The sequence below is a fragment of the Carassius gibelio genome, chromosome A8 (genome assembly GCF_023724105.1).
Source record: "Carassius gibelio isolate Cgi1373 ecotype wild population from Czech Republic chromosome A8, carGib1.2-hapl.c, whole genome shotgun sequence".
In the NCBI taxonomy this organism is placed as follows: Eukaryota; Metazoa; Chordata; class Actinopteri; order Cypriniformes; family Cyprinidae; genus Carassius; species Carassius gibelio.
Window position 1 is genome coordinate 8,541,612 of NC_068378.1, and position 20,058 is coordinate 8,561,669.

A 20,058-nucleotide genomic window follows, 5' to 3' on the forward strand; every position below is an offset into this window, starting at 1 on the left:
TATCTAAGATATACAGAGTTATTCAGTTATAAATGTTGATGCAGAGTTGAAAGTACACTGAAATTTCAGCAGCCTGGTTTTACATCCTGAGGTGGTGTAAAATGATGTTGTAAAATGGGTTGTGCTTCAGTTTGTGGACTGCGGTCAATAAACATATCCTTAATGTGACGCTCACAGACGAGTGAGCGTAATTACTTCAACCATTTCTTCAATTTATTATATTGTTTTATTTTACAGTTGTCGTTCCTATAACAACTCTGCTTCCCATTATTAGAATTGTTATATAAAGCGCTTTTATCGTAGTTAATGTGCTCTCTAAAGACTGAAACCTCTGAATCACCAAGTAAAGCATTCATCAGCAGTGAATGACGAGATGCTGGCGTCACGCGGGGCGTGTGTCTGCCGGGTCACTGACAGATGCGCGACAGTCCGTCAAGAGGATTTTTATATCGTGCACATTAGGTCACATCCATAAAACGGACATGAAACAAAAGGGTGTAGTCGGAGTCTTGTGGAACACTTTAAGCAGGCTTACTAATTCTTCGGCCTCTTTTATAATAAGCCCGTCTCTGACATGTAACACAGTCGTGTGTGTAAGGACACAAAGACACACACTATTTGATTTCCTTTTGGTTTTAAGAAACTGAAAAAGCATGTCAGTCACTATGAATGGGTGCTTGCCATTCCTAAATGAAGATACATACATCCACACACACAAACACACGCACATCCCATAGGCGTAATGGTTTTTATACTGTAGAAACTGTATATTACATGGCCCTATACACCTAACCCTCACAGGAAACGTTGTGCATTTTTACTTTCTCAAAGAAACTCATTCTGTATGGTTTATAAGCGTATAATATAAGTGTCATAACCATGTCATTATACAGAGTTGTGTCCTGATATGTCACAAAAACAAGAACACACACACACACACACACACACACTCACATGTGTGTCCACCTTACCGTGCTGTGGCCCACAGTATTTCATGCCATGAATTCCTGGACTGAATCCTCACTCGCTTTGATACTGATAACAACTAAATGTGTCGACACACAGTGAGTTTGCCAAGCGCTTGCAAATGCCAAACGCTGGGATCCTTCATATGTGTGTGTGTGTGTGTGTGTGTGTGTGTGCGTGACCTGTTGACTTTTGAGGAGTAGTTCTGTATTCATCACTAATGATAAGGATGAAATATTCAACTAACTGCTGGGTTTGTTATTCAGGGTTTCTGCAAGTCTTGAAGTATTGATTCACCCTTTCCTTTTTTTTTTTTTTTATGAGCGCAAAAAGTCTTTGATTCAAAGTCATGGTATTAAATGTTGCATGCACTGCAAAAAAAAGAGAAAAAAAATTCAATTTGAATAAAATGTATTTTTCTGAGCCCACTGGCAGATCTTTGTTCTCGTTTCAATCATAACTCACTTGATCTTGATCAGTTTCACAGAGAACCAGACGACTTATGTCATTTTGCTACCAGTATCTTTAGACATTTGCACTGGAAAATATCAAAAATAATGAGGAAGAAATCACTTTTTTTGTAGTGTGATCAGGATGTGCAGTAAAACTGTCTGGGAGCAGAGCTATAACGTTTTTTATTATTATTACTTTGTAAAATGAATTTAAAGGTAATGAAAATTGGTTGGAAGTTGTATTTTCAAACTTTGAAATATTGCTTATATAACTCATTTACACTTAGAGAACATATTGACGTATTGTTTCGTTTCAATTTATTTCTTAAATTTTCTTTACTTGGTCTTGAAAAATGTCTTTTTTTTTTTTAAATGTCCTAACATCGCCTTCATAAAACCAGTAGAAACCCTTGTTATCAGGATCGTTTTTTCTTCTGATCTTTATAGTAGAGTGAGCGTAAATGATGAAATCTGTGTCCCCCGTTATTTTGGGCAGACATATGACTCTCTGTTGTTTCCGAATGTGAGCGGATGAAGATTTTGCACATTCTCTTCAAGAGCTTCCACAGTACTGCTCGAGTTGCTCTGGTCTGATTTATTGGCTTTAGGTTAAGGTGGAGTTGTTTTTAGCGAGTGCATATGTACAGTACATTTACATAAAGCTGCATACGCCTCACATCCACCTAAACCTCTCCAAATAATGAGACCGGATCCCTATCCCGCTGCAGTCATAAGGGCGGTGCATGATCTTCACTTTTCCAGCTGTAATAACCGGCAAGGGCTCCATCAAGCTCTCTAAATGTCATTCTCAGAAAGTTTGATTCTTGTTTGTATTGCTCGGTTGAGTGAGCGGCGAGCCTCCTGACCTTCACAGTCGATCTGACTCTTCTAGTTGGCTCGGAGTTGGACCGAAAGGAAGGAGGTTAATTAGATCTCCATTTTCTGACCCACTTTCTTCCAGGTGTTTTGGGTTGTTTGATGCATTGACTCGAGTCGGCCTGTAATGCATGCTCTGACTTGAACGGACCTCTGGGAGGATGATGTAAAGAAAAAACATTCTTCTCTGCTTTGATTGGTATCTTTTTTTTTCTGTGACAATATGGTCAGAATTACTCCTGCAGTCACATTCCCCTAAATCTGTAACAGACATGCATCGAGGATTATGTAAGCAGCAGGTTTTTAGCAAGTGGTGCATTTCACAAGATCAGATAACTGTGTTTGTTGCGTATGGCCTGCGATCTTCTGTCCTTTTCTACTATAGACCTCAACACAGCTTATTGGGTTTCTGTTGAAGAAAAACATTGTAGTTTCTTGGCACTTTTATTGCCCATGAGTTGGTTTCTATTAAAACTAACAAATTTAACCAACTTTTTGTGTGTGTGTGTGTGTTATGGGATTGTCATATTAAAACTGGCCTGGAAACTTCTTGCCTTGCCTGTATTTAGTTTAGCTACTTTTCACATGTCTTTGTTTTTATGTAGTTTTTGTTGTGCTTTGTCCCAGGCCCAAATTCTGACTTTCAATTTTTACAGAAAAACACAAGTTTTTAAAACGATGATGATGCAAACACTTTCTGAAATCAACAGACAGTCATTTATATGCTAATTACAAACTTAACATGTGGTTAGGCCTGTCGCAATAATACATTTTTCGACTTATCGTGCAATATATGTACATGACCTCAATCATTTTTGGTGACGCAATATATTGCCCATTATATTTACTTAAAAATGTACGTTCCACTTTTGCAGCTCCTCTTACATAATGTGGTGAAGTCATGAGGAGCTTGTGCAAATTTAAAACATGCTTCTAAAAAAAAAGTTTAATCTGCAGATTTGGTCTTGTTTAGGGTTCTGTCCCTTTGTGCATACAGACAGATTATACAGATTATTTATTTACTATTTTTAAGGTTTTTAAGGTATCTAATATTTGGATACTTAATTTCCACAATCTAAATATTCTCAAAAATGTAAAGTTTGTTGTCATTTGGAAGAGTGTAGGCTGTGCTTCATACATCACTACACTGTCGACAATAAACAATGGAATTTATTTGTTCAGAATTGCAGAAATTTTACTAATTCAGTCTGCTGGTTTACTAAGGAGACAGCAGTTTGCAATGAAATTTGAGACATGTTATGAACAAAGAAAACAAATAAAATTGAATGTAAATATCAGCTGTGATTTTAAAGTTTTTTTCTGTCATTTCAAAGCGAGCCATTATTCTGTCAAATGACGTAAAATTGCATAAGGAACTAGCTATGAGCTTAGAATATGCAAGACAAATTTGGCCATTTTATTTAAAACGATAATAATAATTTCAAATGTGACCGAAATAGTTTCAAAATATGGTGGTTCAGAAAAATTACAGAATGGTCTTGTACCGTGTTAAAAGTATTTTAATGCTAAATTATTTTCTAAAAGTCCACTGGGCCAAAAGTGCCCTAGATAAATAAGAGCCCTGTCCCGGAATCCCACAGTTGATTTGTATTTATGGCCAGTGACTTGCAGAAGCATATACTAACATTTCCTGCATAAAAATAATATTTGAAGGCAATGTAAACTGGAAAATGTTACGAGTTAATGGTTGAATAACTAACTGGAGAAATGTTCCAGTAGTGCATTTGATGTTATAGTTCTGTGCTTTTGTAAATTGTTAATCTAGACGCACACAAACACACAGAAATCCCTGTGCCAGGTCTGAGCGATTTACTGTAACATTCCTCTGATATTTATTTAAGTCGTCTGAATCTGTTTAGTGGTTTAACGATCCTGCCGTTTGGTGGGAAAGGATTTGATTTGTAGCGCCTCCTAATTAGCGAGGCCTGTCATGTACGTGAGATGAATGTCTTGAAGCATCAATCTTGGGATTTAACTACCCTGATTGTGTGTTTGGAGACATTCAGCTTTATTCACAACGCTGGAATGGTCAATGGCTAAATGCTCCATGTTCCCGTTCCAGAGTGGGAACGCCATGGACTCTATTCTTCTCGAATTCAAATTCAGAAGAAGCGCCGTGAAAGAAGCGAGAAAGAGCACCTTTGTAACTAATAAATGTGCCGCAGAAGCAGCTTTGTTTTATTGGCCCGCATAAGTCTGAATGCTTCATAAGACAAACCGTTATTGCAGAGCGTGACACGGTTTGTTGTAAAAGCCCGGCTTTTCTTTTGGGAGGGAATGCATATTTTTGACCTGTGCTGACGTCAGAGATGACACTCTCGTTTTAACCACAGCTTGCTTTCTCTCAGGCTGAGAGACCAGATGCTGACATGGTTTATTACACTGCCCATGTTCAAAGTCACGAGGAGATTTCGTGAGGTTCAAAGCTAATTAGCGTTCCTATAAAGCATCCTGGCGATTACAGACAGAAACCGCACTATCGATGCATTAGACTTATAATGTGTTTCTGAGGAAGATCAGCATTGGATTGTATTGTAAATGTGTATTTTATCCATTGGGATTTGTGGAAAGTGCAATGTCCTATAATTATTAAAATGATCGTTCTTTTCCCGTGCACAGTTATTAAGAATCCAAATGTTGATATTGTCTAGAAAAAGTTTGAAATGGCTACTTTTGTCTTTTCTCTGTCTAGGCGGAGGAGGAAAACGGAAAGGAAGAAGTAAAAAATGGAGGGAGATCCTTCGCTTCCCTCATATCAGTCAGTGCACAGAGTTGAGCAAAACCATCGGTAATGTATCAACACTTAGTGTGTCTTGTTTATACACTTCCTGTCTTTTTCATGCTCCTTGATAGCTGTGGTTTTCTTCTGGCCAAGTCTGATGTAACTTTGCTGTTCGCCATTGTTTAGCTGTCTCTGAGTTTACATTGCCATCGGCTTAATTCCAATTTGCTTAGAGTCTGAGAAATAGTATGCAAGAGTGCGTCCCAAATTACAGTAAGTTGAAAGTAGTGTGTCAAAGGTTCCTGGATGCCATACTTGTCCCAGTGGATTTGCAAAGTATGCATCCCTGCATGCTGTTTGGTCTAATATTGCACACAATCCCTTGAGCAACAGAAGAGGAGGAGTGACTGTTATTCACATTTTTCAACTGTTGAAAAATAACAGCCAACTCAAGACTTACCCAAGACTTCAATTTCTACATTTGAAAATGTATAGAATATGCACCAATATACTGTAAAAGAGTTCACAGCATTTTTAATATCTCTGAAAGAAGTCTCTTATTCTCACCAAGCATTTAGTTAAACAAAAAATACAGTAAAAAGTAATTTCCCTTTATTTTGGAACAGTATTTATTCAATTTTTCAGCTTTTGTCATATGATCCTTCAGAAATCTTTCTGATCTGATGCTCAAGAAACATTTCTTCTTCTTATCAATGTTTAAAACCGTTGTGTATTACTCTCCTTCATAGCACGCCAAACCTGTTTGACTGACTTTCAACTGCGTCCCTATAATAAAAGTCAGTGGTGTTCAAAACTGGTTTTCATTGTATGGGCAAAGTGTCTTCTTTTTTGTTCCATCGGATACAGTAATACAGGTTTTGTAAAAACTTGAGGTTGAGTAAATAATGGACATTTACACTTTTCAGTTTCCTTCCTTTAAAAGAATGCACCCATCTTGCGAGCGGCATTTCTGTGGGTGAAAGTGCCTTGTTGATGCCAGAGGTCAGAGGAGAACGGCCAGATCAAGCTGATAGAAGGCCAACAGTAACTCAAATAACCACTCGTTACAACCAAGAGCCCGTGTGAACTGTAGCTTCAGGAAACTCTCAGCCAAATAGAAGATCAGAGAAAGGGTTGCCTGGTCTGATGAGTCTGATTTCTGCTGTTACATTTGTGGTATGGTCAGAATTTGGCACAAACGACATTAAAGCTGACATTGCTGACAATCGCGTAAACATCACAGCCTACCTGAGAATTGTATCTTAGTCAGTATCTTCTGATGGCTTCTTCTCGAAGGGAAACGTGTCATGACACAAAGCTCAAATCATCTCAGACTGGTTTCTTGAACATGACAATGAGTTCATTTTTTCTCAAATGGCCTCCACAGTCACCAGATCTCAATCCAGTAGAGCAGATTTGGGATGTGGTGGAACGGGAGATTTTTATCATGGATGATCAGCCCACAAATCTCCAGCAACTGCGTGATGCTATCATGTCAGTATAGACCACAATATCTGAGCAATGTTTCCAACACCTTGTTGAATCCACGCCATGAAGAATTAAGGCAAATGCAAAATGGGGTCAAACTTGCTACTAACAAAATGTACTTAATAAAGTATCACTGTATCAACACAGTCATTTTTGGTAAAGTTTTCCTTTTGTATTGTGTCTCAGAGCGGGACTATTTCAGCCTGTGTGACAAGCAGCCCATCGGGGGACTTCTGTTCCGCCTCTACTGTGAGACGCGACCAGAGCTGCAGCGATGCATCCAGCTCCTGGACGCCATGGTACGTCTGCGCACACAAACACACACGTCTGCAGCACTCGGTGCACCTGATTTATGTTCTAATGAAAACAGAATTTATTTAGGATCGTCCAAACACTAATAGCTGGTCCTTTTAAGCAGCTTCTCATCTTTGAAAATCTCTTGCCTACTCAAAGTTTCTCCGGTTTCTTGTAACCCTCTGTCTGAGTTCCACTGGCCCGGACAACATGCCTCCCACAGGACTAGCCTGGGCTATCATGGAGTAAAGCCCAAAATATCAGGACTGGCATGTGGTCACTGAATGAGACCATTGTCTGGTCTCTCCAACACCCCCACAGACCCCAAACAGTCTGAACCCCGGGAACCTGAACCCATGACAGGAAGTCGCCATCATAAAACATGGGGCTGCGTGTTTGTGTTTTTTAGGACTTGGAAAAGGTGTTCATCTTGTTTATGGTGTATTGGAACGCTCTCCTTCTCATTTTAACAAAAACCCTTTGTGTAAGTGAATAGGGAAGCTTTATTGATGTGTTTCAGAGACGTACGTAAATGTCATCTGAAAGTCAAATAAAATAAAACCAAAATTTCCTGAACATAAAAGCACTGTTACCGTGCCTGGGTTACAATGTTACAGCTAAATGAAGGAAGAGCAGATGATTTTTAAATAATGAAGGGAAAATGCCACGATGGGATATTTTTAATTGGGATTTTATTAGGTGTTATTTTAGGAAGAACCGCTGTCAATAAAGGTGTATGGGACCACTAAATGAATCGTAATTATAGCTCCTTGTTTGGAGAATTTACTTTTGAGAGAATCTCACAGAATCTGTCAAGTCATATTTCACACAAAAATCAAAAGACAAGAAAATGAAATTATATTTTGCCTTAAGTAAAAACAAAAAACGTATTTTAGAGCCACTAAGAAAATAGGATCCCAAAATTATTATTACTGTAGTGCCAAAAAAATCTTTAATAGAATAATATACACTATCATTCAAAAGTATTATACTAACCAACGCTGCTTTTATTTGTTTTGGTTTCTATTTTAATATATTTTCAATTGTAGTTTATTTCTGTGATGCCAAAGCTGAATTTTCAGCATCATTACTTAAGTCTTCAGTGTCACATGATCCTTCAGAAATAATTTGTTTGGAATATAGTTTTGTACATACAGTAGTTGCTGACTCTTTGTGTGTGTGTGTGTGTGTGTGTGTGTGTGTGTCTATATATATATATATATATATATATATATATATATATATATACATACAGTACAGACCAAAAGTTTGGACACACCTTCTCATTCAAAGAGTTTTCTTTATTTTCATGACTATGAAAATTGTAGATTCACACTGAAGGCATCAAAACTATGAATTAACACATGTGGAATTATATACATAACAAAAAAGTGTGAAACAACTGAAAATGTCATATTGTAGGTTCTTCAAAGTAGCCACCTTTTGCTTTGATTACTGCTTTGCAAACTCTTGGCATTCTCTTGATGAGCTTCAAGAGGTCGTCACCTGAAATGGTCTTCAACAGTCTTGAAGGAGTTCCCCGAGAGATGCTTAGCACTTGTTGGCCCTTTTGTCTTCTGTCTGCGGTCCAGCTCACCCCTAAACCATCTCGACTGGGTTCAGGTCCGGTGACTGTGGAGGCAGCACCCCATCACTCTCCTTCTTGGTCAAATAGCCCTTGATGCCTTCAGCGTGACACGTGTGATGTAATTCATCCATGCTGAATAAAAGTATTAATTTCTTTCAAAAAACAAAAATCTTACTGAACCTAAACTGTTGAACAGTATTTATCATCTACATTTTTAAAATAATATTTCATAATAGTATTTGTTAACCTCCTCTTATGATTTTTATGGTTGCAAAAAGAATGGTTTCCATTACTGCATTTTAGTGAGATCTTGTCAAATAATGATATTCTACAAACAAACGCGATTTTGCAATTTCTTTAGATTTTTAGGATGAAATATGGCCCTGAGATGCTCTTGACAGACTTTGTGAGATTTCACCCAATTTAGATGCACTCTTCATGACACAGAGATGTATTGAGACTGTTTGATGTAAAGTATGTATGTTCTGCAGGCAGTGAGCGTGTATGCATGTGTTTGTGCGAGTCACCATAAGGAAAGAGCCCGGGGGGATTTTTTAAGGCCTGCTCTGACGTCAGAGAGTAGCAGGATCTCAATTGTTGTGGCGAGTCAGACAGCGCTGTCTGTGTCTGCTCTGTGTGTGTGTGAAACAGGGAAAGAAACGCGAGAACTTCATGCGAGAGACCTCTTCACACGTTTTTTGGGTTTATGTATACACAAAGACAATTGAAATGTGCATGCCGCTGACCTTTTTGGTCCGGGTTTTGTTTTTCCATCTCGGTGGAGGCAGAGTAGTCCGGCGTTATCACACACATCAGATTGGCCCAGTTCCTCTGTGTCAGAGGCAGCCCGCCATTTGTTTTGGCCTGGTAGCTCTACTGTACCATTCAGAGCCTCTGACGTAAGTCTGTTCTCAAACCACTATTATGATTGGAGCGCTCTCTGTGTGTGTGTGTGTGTGTGTTTGTATTTTCTGCTTTTTTCCATACAGTGACCTTTAACATGCAGGCAAAGCTAATTCCCTTGCAAATTCCATCATTTCCCATTCCAGAGAGCAGTATTTAAGCCCCGTGTCCTTTCTCAATGTCACGGAGATTAATTTCTGCATGAATTTAGAATAACATTTTATATCCAGCGATACTTTTTTGTGTCAGTAGGAAATCTGTAAACAGGCATCACCTCATTTACAAGCTACAGCACAAAACAAACATAAATGAACATCACAAGGTGTCTTGTTTCACCCGTGGAGAGACGTCAATACTCACACATTTTTCAAGTTCATGTCTGCCGACGTTAATCTACTCTCCTGTCAATCAAACTCCAGTGAAGGGTCAATTAAGACTTTTATTAAGATATAAATACACATACGTAGCGCACATCGAATATGGTAAGTGAGGCTTAAACGTGCTTTATTAATACGTGAGAACCAGCAAGGTTTGTTCTTTCAAACCAAACATTTGAGCTTCCCCGGTGAGTAGTTGAAGGGAACTTTTAAACTTTATGTTAAATGGAACTGTCCCTTTAAATAAGGCACTAGCTGCAATTAATTCCATAGAACCGTCTTCTATTGAACTCTGAACATTCCTTGTAACATTTTCTGCCTTCGTCACTCATTTGAAATCTTCCATTGGAGGAGTTGCTAAATGTGTTAAGAGGAATGGAAATCATGCTGCTGTATGTGTCGAGACGCTGTGCCCGCGCGGGCACACAGTCCCCCACTATGTAATGACGTTCAGTGTATTTAGTGACGCTGCTGGGCCGTGCTGTGGCGCTCCAGGACCTTATGGAATCCTGCCGTGTTGACTGGCTGGTTACCCAGCAACCTGAAGTCACACACATGGTGGGCTTCATGAAGCGTGTGTGTGTGTGTGTGTGTGTGTGTGCTCGTGAAGCATATGCGTGACGCGTGTGCGGACACATGGTTTGTGCAAAAACCTATTTGTGGGTACATATGCTTTGGTGCAGGCGCGTGAGCTTGTGTGTATGTGTGTGTGTTTACATCTTTCGGGACGGATCCGAGTGGGGGCAGGTGGTCATGGAGAGTCTTGCGTAATGGGATCCACTGAGGGGTGTGTGTGGGGGGTGTTGATGAGGGTGTCATTAAGTATTACCCCTCTAACACACACACACAGGCACATTTATGGCCCTTAGGGAAAGGACGTGCCAGACTGTGGAGCTCATTCATTGTGTAATCACTCACGGACTCAATTACATGATGCTTCTGCCTCATTCAGCATATAGAAATAGATACTGACTGAAATGAAGTCAGTGGATGTAGTTTCTGTTTTCCTGTGTTGAACAAATGATTTAAGTTCATATAATACTCTCTGTCGGTCTCAGTTTCATTAGTCTCAAGGTTTTGGAGTATCAGCACAAGGTCTGGTCAATATTATACTTACATTCATGCATTTGGCAGACGCTTTTATCCAAAGCGACGTCCAGTGCATATTAGCCTCACATGACTAGTTCTTTGACTAACACAAGTCTGGTCCACGTTGCAGCTTATTCTGGGCTTTAAGAAACCCTTATAAAGTGAATAACAATAGTTGTTTTGTTATTTCATGTTGTGGGGTCTGAAATAGGTTATGCTTTAATAATAGACTATTTGTTTAAAATAAATAATGGCACAGGTTTTTTTTTTCTGCATATCCCCTAAAAGCTGGGTGGTTGCACCCTCAGTAAGCTTGTTTAGCTTAGATTGCCAACTTATTTTAATATTATTGATTATATAACTTATTATACAACTTTTTCTTTTAGTAGTTTTGTAATGTTCTTTGTTTTTGTCCCTATTATGCAATTTTTAAGGTCCCTAATATTGTTATGGGATTCTCCTACAATTGGTTTGCATGCATGCAAGGTCCAAAAAAATAAAAACGTTTTCTCAAAATATAAATTTGATATCACCTCATTTTCCAATGAATCTCAAACGATTCGCTCAAAGCAGCTCATGGATCCAGTCTTTCTAAATCCCTCGTTTCCGTGAGCCTACTCTGCTCTGATTGGTCAGATGGCCCAGTTTGTTGTGATTGGTCTTCCGCGTACAGCACGTGTTGGAAACAATATGCTTATTGCCATAGTTCTGTATTTTGAATGATTGACAGAAAATATAAACATCTGTTATTTACAATTCTTACAGGCTATGATTCAGTGGAGCCAGCTGGTCCAAATAAACTGTGAACTAAACCATATTATATATTTTAACCACTGATTCTTTGGAGCCTCATCTTTCAAAAGTGAAAATAAAATAGATATACTTTCACAGCGTCTTCTTGACCTGAAATTAACCACACTAACAAGCTACAGTGTTTGAAGGCGGGTCAATCTGTTCTAACGTACAACAAATGTGTTACCCAGTAATGTGTAGCCATCACAGAAGCAGGATTTGAATTACTGACGACTCGTTTAGGCTGATCAGACTTGATTCTTTCTTTTGGGAGACATTAACTTTATTTATCGTGCACTTTCGGCTTTACAACTTTGTAGATCGCTTGCATTCACATACAGCTACATTACACACTTCATGAACGTCGCTATTCAAAATGGCTTAATAGAGGGGCACTTTACATTTTTCTATTTAGCTTTAATTTGTTTATTTTAGGTTTAGTTATTGTGATGAGTGGGGCGGGGCCGAGAGACGTGGGAACACCTCCTTCTTCCCATAGTTATGAAGGTTTAATCGTTACAGTGGTGCCGAAGCCCGGAAGAAGGAAGCGGGAACCGGCGAACAATCCAATAAAGACTTTAATAACAAAGTAAACACAAAACAGCGCAACAGCCCCTCGCGGACAACTGTTGCGCACAAATAAAAAACAGACACAACTAAAGCCCAGGCCTGGTCCTCTCTCGTCCGTCACTGTCGTCGCTCCGGTTTTATATCCCTCCATCTCCTCCGTGGGACTTGAGACCTGTGGGTCGAGCAGGTGCCGCTCATTTCCCAATAGCGCCACCGGCCTCGCTCCTGTTCCCACGGCTCTCGGCCCCGGCCCACTCGTCACAGTTATATTATACTTATAATATTTATTTTAATTCAATTAACATGTAACAATTTAAATAGTTAACATTTTCGTTAACAATAACAACTGATTGCCACATGCATTCATATATTATTGCTGAATTAAATGGATAGTTCATCCAAATAATTCTAATTGTCATAATTCATGACACTTACCTATTTTTGAAGCACAAAAGAAGATATTTTAATAAATGTTTCAGTTGTTGTTGTCCATATTGTGAAAGTTGCTGGGGTCAAAAACATCAAACTGCTTTGACTTTCATTGTATAGACAAAAAAGTTGTGAAAGACATTTTTCTAAATATTTTTTTTCACTGATCTGTAATATAGATGTTTTTTTTTCTCCACGATGGCCACATGAATCTGAAATACCCATGAGAGTGAAGTGTGGATAATTCAGTTCAAATGAGTTTAATCACAATGCTATGAACCTTAAAGTCTTGGGAAAGACTATAAACTGGCAAACACAATTTTGATTCTCAATGAACTGATTAAAACCCGTGCTCCCTCTCTCACAGAAATTAAATTTTTCCATTTTTAAATGCAGTATGAATCACTATTGCTCCCTACGCTGGCTACTGTTTCATTAACGTCTAAATTAGATTCATTATGTCACAAGGTATCATTTATATTGTGGATTATGTTATGGCTTGTTCATCTCAAAGTTCATTTATAATTAGCTGTGAGTAATTTGTTTGTATTGGATCATTTAGGAGGACTACGAGGTGACACCCGATGAGAAGAGGAAGAGTCGAGGAGATGAGATCATCAAGAAGTTTCTCACCAAGCAGGTGTGACTTTGTTTAACTTTCCTGTTGTGTGTGTGTGTGATCATTTTGGATCTTGAATGTCTCAGTGTGCATCAGTAATCAGAGAGCATGTTCTTTCTCCTACAGTCCTCTGATTGTGTAGATATAGCTGAAGGTCTTGCTGAAAGTTGCAGAGAAAATCTAGAACTGAGCCCCTGCAAGGAGATCTTCAGTGACTGTCGCAAGTAAGAAACATGCAAACACACGTGTAAACACCTGGACCTCTGTTGCTCTTAAACGAAGCTAATTCAGATACCTTAACCCTAGCCACAACTCTTCTTGTTATAACTGTCGATAACTTATGGTGTGTTTTAGATTTGTATTAAAATGCTATGTATAATTTAAAAAAAATACATTTTACAAATACTTGTTTATTTATTCTTTTTTAACAATAAGGATGGTTTATTGTGAGTTTGCATGCTAACACTTTGTGCTAAAGATATGTAGTGCACTAGTGATGGAAAGAACACTAGCCTTTGAATGTTTCTTTTGCTCACCAAGGCTGCATTTATTTGATCAAAACATTATGAAAATATTACCATTTTAATGTAAAGTAAAGTGTAATTTATTCCCCTTGATTCAAAGCTGAATTTTCAGCATCTTTACTTCAGTCTTCAGTGTCACATGATACTTCAGAATTCATTCTATTAATTAATGCAGATTTTGTGCTCCAAAGCATTTTTTACTATCAATGTTAAAAACAGTTAAAATGTTTGTGGAAACCATAATACATATTTTTTTCAGGATTCTTTGATCAAAAGACCAGCATTAAAAAATGAATGTTTTGTAAAAATTCATTTTGATAAATTTTTATGTGGTTGTTGAATACAATAATGTCTTTCACAAAAAGACAAAAATTAAAAAAATAATAATAAACATACAAGTCCCAAACATTTAAATGGTAGTGTATGTAATATGTAGCAAGCATTGTGCGGATTTGGACAGACTGAAACAATAATTTTGTCCAAAAATACCCAAAATCCACCAGAAATTGTTTTCACACCTTTTATGTACTATTTTCAACATGTAATAATTTGCACACTGTCATCCTAATACTGCATACTATGTAGGAGTGGCCAGGGTTCAGGTGGGCACTTTCAGCTGTGGCCCCCCAATTAGAAGTTGATAATTTTCCAAATTTATCTGATTTATTAAATTATAACAATAAATGTCTAATTTCACTATAAAATTATATATTTAGACAGTTATTTTCCCTCTTCGTATGACCATACCTTACACTTGTCAAAACGATGATTCATGTTTCTGTTAGTCCCACCCACAATATCATATTTGTGATGTAACGACATGATAGTAAAATACGAGTGTTTGTGGAGTTGAATTTGTAAATAGCGACACAAACATCAATCAGATCAATTCTTTAAAAAGTATATACTGAATATCACAATTGAAACGAAGTCTTAGCACTGAATCCAAACAGTCGAACAAATTCAGAGCACCTGCGTATGATGGATTTATATAAATCAGAAACTTCAGAGCCACTTAGCATTATCATATTAGCATCGGTACGGTGTTTGATTTATGAATTAGATGCGTCCTTTGAGGAAATAAACATAAACATTGTGCGAGCTCGATCCTGTTCACCACAACAAACTGCATGATTTGCAGCTGCGCACATTTCTGCAGTCGCAAGTCGATGTGCGCCAACTGACAGAGACACTTAATTATAAAATTATCTGCAAAACTAATGCTTTACATTAACAATGTAATGCTAGCATTAACAATGATCAATACATTCAATACAATATTTATTATATTCGTTTACGTTGGTTAATAAGAATACAACATTTCGTTGTTATCTTTGTTAGTACGAATGTTAACAGAACTATAACTTTAAAAATGAAAAAATGTTGAAATTTACATGAATGTTTATCAATGCTTAAGAAGTATTTTGTATTGAACCTGTTCCCCTTGAAATTGTAATTGCGATTATTAACTACGATTATCACAATTTACGTTGAATGATGTTTACCATTGTTGGAAGCAACAGCATGCAATTTGTAATATTTTAGATGGAAATAAACAATCTGAAAACACATAACTGAAAAACTTTCTATAGTATTAAGCCTCAAATATCAAATATAAACTGTACTGGTTTCTTCTTTAAACAATAAAAAAAAATATGCATGGTATTATACTAAAACTATATTAAAACAATGGAAGGACCCTTAACCTGTAGAAAGAAAACGAACACATCTTGGAACGATTAATTGCCGCTTTGAATGATTACGTAATTGTGGCATTCGTAATTGTAAATGCAATTAGAAATTGAATCAATTGTGCATCCCTAGACAGTATTCAGTATAAAGTTGTGCAGTTTTTCAATTTGAAATGAATTAGTAAACAGAATTGATTTCTACAGAAGTAAACACTACTGCTTAATGTTAGAGCTCTTTCTATGGTCTCCTAACGGTCTCCATGCTGTTCTCACAGAGCTCTTCATGACTACTTAAGTGGTGCTCCTTTTACTGACTATCAGAACAGCATGTACTTCGACCGCTTCCTCCAATGGAAAATGCTAGAAAGGTTGGTTGCACAATTTATCTAACTTTACTTTGTTACTTTATCTACTTACTCTACCATTTGTGCACTCTTTCATTCTTTGGTTTGCTGTTCCTCGCCCGGTTTAAAACCGACGTCCTGGATCAGGATAAATTATATCCAGCTGTTACAGCAGTTCGGACGCTAATCCATTTAAATTATTTGTTAGCGTAATTGTAAACAGCTCAACACATGAAAGCAAACAGCCATGTTTTGGTCATGAAACATTGGAGTTACTCTGCAGCTTCTATGCTAGATATAAACTGATTTGAACTTTAACATTTATATGCAGAAAACTTTGCCTGTGAACACAATTCTAAAAAGCCTTTGTTTCACAAATGAGGTGGAAAATGTGTTTCTTGTGAAGGGTAACTTGTGCCCCACCTAGTTCTGTTAATGGATCTGAATGTTAAAATGTCAGTTTCCTGTCTGTGCTGGTTTGATATCAGATTTTGTGGTTTCATTCTAGACAATCCGTCACAAAAGACACGTTTCGGCAGTACCGAGTTCTGGGGAAAGGAGGCTTTGGAGAGGTGAGGATATTGTGAACAATTATGTGTGTGTACTGTGTATTTCCTCATTTGCTCTTTATCAAATCCCAGTGAGCTGCCTACCTAGATTGTATTTTTAAACATCATAAGTGTGCTCGAAATATAAGCAGTGACATCATACAGCCTTTATGTCCTTGTATTTCACTCATTCACCAGAATTGTTGATCGCTTTTAGCTTAGAAATATGCTAACATCAAACTCAACTGGAAACAGTTTTGGGTCAGGTTTCCTGTCAAATAAAAAGCGTTATTTGTGTGACATGCAAAGTCGCTGCGTGGGAAGGTGTGATCACATTAGTTAAATTTCACCAAAGTGTCAACAGTATAGGGATGTATGAAGCACAGCTTTCACAGAAGTCACTTTCGAACCAAACAGCCTTCTGTTGGTCAGCGTGACGAAATTGCATTCAAGTGAAACTTGAAGACGAGCAAAATTTCCTAGTACTCCAGTCTTCAGAGTCACATGATACTTCAGAAATCATTCTTATATGCTGTTTTCCTGCTCAAGAAACCTTTCCTACCAATTACAGTAATTAAAACAGTAGTGCTGCTTCATAGTCTTATGGAAACCCTGATATATTACAGTGAATTTAGCTGGCATTAGGTGCCTTTATATTGAGCACAGTATTCTGATTATTTCCGATCAGTTTAAACATCCAATCCGAATAAGAATGCTCCTCATAAACACCTCAGTCGAAATAAAAAATGCTCAAAACGATTGACATTTCAAATCCTGTTTGAAGCTTGTGACATGTAAATGCACACATCAACACGATCACTTCATTTATCAATGTTCGGATTCATTAATCAGAATTCCGATTTCATTCCAATTGAAACAACAAGTGTCCATGTAAGCGTGATTATAGTCAATGAAGTGGAATAACAACTACAAAGTCTCTTCACTGTAACTTTAAAAGAAGGCAAGACAATGTTGTCGAAACTAGCGCTGGATACCTGAGGTGATTTTGTGTTTTATTTTACACCGTTTCCCAGCCTGCCGTAACGATTTAATCTCCATTCACTCTTACCACCATTCATAACCAATTGTTCTGCAGCTATCCATTTTCTTTGTAAGCATCTTTGAAAAGAGGGTTTGACTCATCAAACAGCTGTGGGTTTTTCTGAACCTTTGCAGCGAGCTTCTCCACAGTGTCATCTGATGGTTTAAATGCACGAGCCCTTTAAATTGGAATAGATTTTGATTGGCTGTCTGTGTTTTTTATTTTTATTTTTACCTGGAAAAAATCATTTGGAAAGTGATCCTGATGATATTGTTCCTCTATATCATTATAGTTGTGCTATTCTCTTAAATTGAGAACGACTTCTAGAACTTTGTTTTAATATTTATTGTTTTTGGTGTGAACTTAACATTACATTTAATTCACCGTGTGCCGACTAACACAAAACTGCTTGCTTTGTAAAGTGACTTCTGTGTGAACTGTGCTTTTCCAACAACAATGGACAGTTTTCTTGTGCACATGCAACTTTGCAAAACTGTAAGGCAGCACCTACGTGTGTGTGTGTGTGTGTGTGTGTGTGTGTGTGTGTGTGTGTGATATATTATATTAATATAATATATTCTGTCCATCTGTGCCCAGGTGTGTGCGTGCCAGGTGAGAGCCACAGGAAAAATGTATGCTTGTAAAAAGCTGGAGAAGAAAAGGATAAAGAAGAGGAAGGGGGAGGCCATGGCTCTAAACGAGAAACAGATTCTGGAGAAGGTCAACAGCAGGTTTGTGGTAAGTGGATTCATTCATTTATCTGTTATCTTTCATCAGTTTTCCTCCCTTTACTCTGGTCCTGTTTACACCGGGTATAAACATCCATCTTTTGCGATTCAGTCACAAGTGGCCAGTCAGGACAGGCTCAAATGTCAAATCAAGTCACATTTATTTATATAGTGCATTATACAATACTGCTTGTGTCCAAACAGTTTTACAGTGTTAAACAGTAAAATAGTTTGTCAACAGAAACAGCATATTCCTCAATGCCTTCCTGTCTCTCTTGCTATATACCTTTTGTATTTCAAAATGGAAATAAATGTTTTTCATCTGATTTCACTCGTCTCTCTGGCTCTCAGGTTAGTTTAGCGTACACGTATGAGACCAAAGATGCCCTGTGTCTGGTGCTGACCATAATGAACGGTGGTGATCTGAAGTTTCACATCTATAACATGGGAACCCCAGGCTTCGAGAAGGAGCGTGTGCAGTTCTACGCCGCAGAGATCTGCTGCGGTCTCGAGCACCTGCACAGAGAGTCTATCGTCTACAGGTGTGCGGCTCTACATCCTCAAATGAATCCCGCATTATAAATTAATAGTGGAACTATATACTGATAATTTTTGTTGCTTTCTATCATTCTAGGGATTTAAAACCAGAGAATATACTATTAGATGATAATGGTAAGTCAAATCAAATTGTCCTTCAAATGATTGTTTTGCACTGATCATAGTTCTTCTATCCCTTTGTGTTTAGTGAGTTACGTTTTAATAAACTGCAACAATAAATGCATTTTGCATTATGTATTTATCCCACAGGTCATATCCGGATCTCAGACCTGGGGCTGGCCATTAAAGTGCCTGATGGAGAACAGATCCGTGGCCGAGTGGGGACCGTGGGCTACATGGGTAATGATCTTTAACTGCACTCATTTATACATGTGTAAAATATTGGAGCTGGGACATTAATAGTTGAATATTCACAGTATATTCACAGTGATTCTGTTGGTAATGTAAAATTTCAGCAAAATAGTTTCATTTTTAAATAAATCGGCATTTTTTATGTATGTTTCGGATTTATATTAACCAATATTAATTTACAGTACCATTGAAAAGTTGTTGTTGTTTTTCTTTTTTTTTTAAGAAAATTACACGTGCAGTAAAGAATGCATTAATGAATGCATTATATAAAAAGTGACAAACATTTTTACATTTTTACAAAAGATTTCTATTTCAAAATAACTTGTGCATTAAAGAACTCTTAAAAAAATGTTTTATCATGGTTTACACAAAAATATGAAGCAGCACAACTGTTTTCAACATTGATAATAATCAGAAATGTTTCTTGAGCAGCAAATCAGCACATTAAAATGAATTATGAACGGATCCTGTGACACTGAAGACTGGAGTATTTCAGCTTTAATCACAGGACTAAATTACATTTTTAATAGTTATTTTAGAATTGTAATAATATTAGAATATAACTGCTTTAACTGTATTTTTCATCAAATAAATGTAACCTTGCTGAGCATATATATATATATATGTATGTATTACCACTCCAAACCTTTGAATGCTAATTGCATCTACTGAAAGAATTAAAAGGCTTTTTAGCTGCATCGAGCAGTCCTGCTAGATATCTATTCATAGCAATATGACACATTCAAACGTTGTTTATTGATTGATGAACTCAAACTGTATTGACGGACAGCTCCGGAGGTGATCAATAACGAGCGCTATGGCATGAGTCCGGACTGGTGGGGACTGGGTTGTCTGATCTATGAGATGACCGCCGGCCGATCGCCTTTCCGCGCTCGCAAAGAACGAGTGAAGAGAGAAGAGGTGGAGAAGAGGGTGCAGGAGGAAGAGGAGGAGTACAGCGACAAGTTTACAGAAGACACCAAAGGCATCTGCAGGATGGTGAGGCCCCAAACACACACACACACACACACACACACACACACTGGTCAACATCCAAGATGACGCAGCAGAGTACAACTAAGAGCT

General features: G+C 37.7%; 1 protein-coding gene across 2 annotated transcripts in view; it reads left to right on the plus strand.

The window, feature by feature from the left end:
* The window catches only part of LOC128018338 (G protein-coupled receptor kinase 5-like), a 49,371-nt gene that overhangs the window by 21,278 nt on the left and 8,035 nt on the right, over positions 1-20,058 (plus strand). For both annotated transcript variants that reach the window (XM_052603793.1, XM_052603794.1), the window contains exons 2-12: positions 5,008-5,103; positions 6,712-6,824; positions 13,130-13,207; positions 13,313-13,410; positions 15,677-15,769; positions 16,254-16,317; positions 17,933-18,073; positions 18,415-18,605; positions 18,698-18,735; positions 18,871-18,960; positions 19,763-19,971. In XM_052603793.1, coding sequence (XP_052459753.1) covers positions 5,008-5,103; positions 6,712-6,824; positions 13,130-13,207; positions 13,313-13,410; positions 15,677-15,769; positions 16,254-16,317; positions 17,933-18,073; positions 18,415-18,605; positions 18,698-18,735; positions 18,871-18,960; positions 19,763-19,971 — 1,211 coding nt within the window. The remainder of the gene's footprint in view (positions 1-5,007; positions 5,104-6,711; positions 6,825-13,129; positions 13,208-13,312; positions 13,411-15,676; positions 15,770-16,253; positions 16,318-17,932; positions 18,074-18,414; positions 18,606-18,697; positions 18,736-18,870; positions 18,961-19,762; positions 19,972-20,058) is intronic.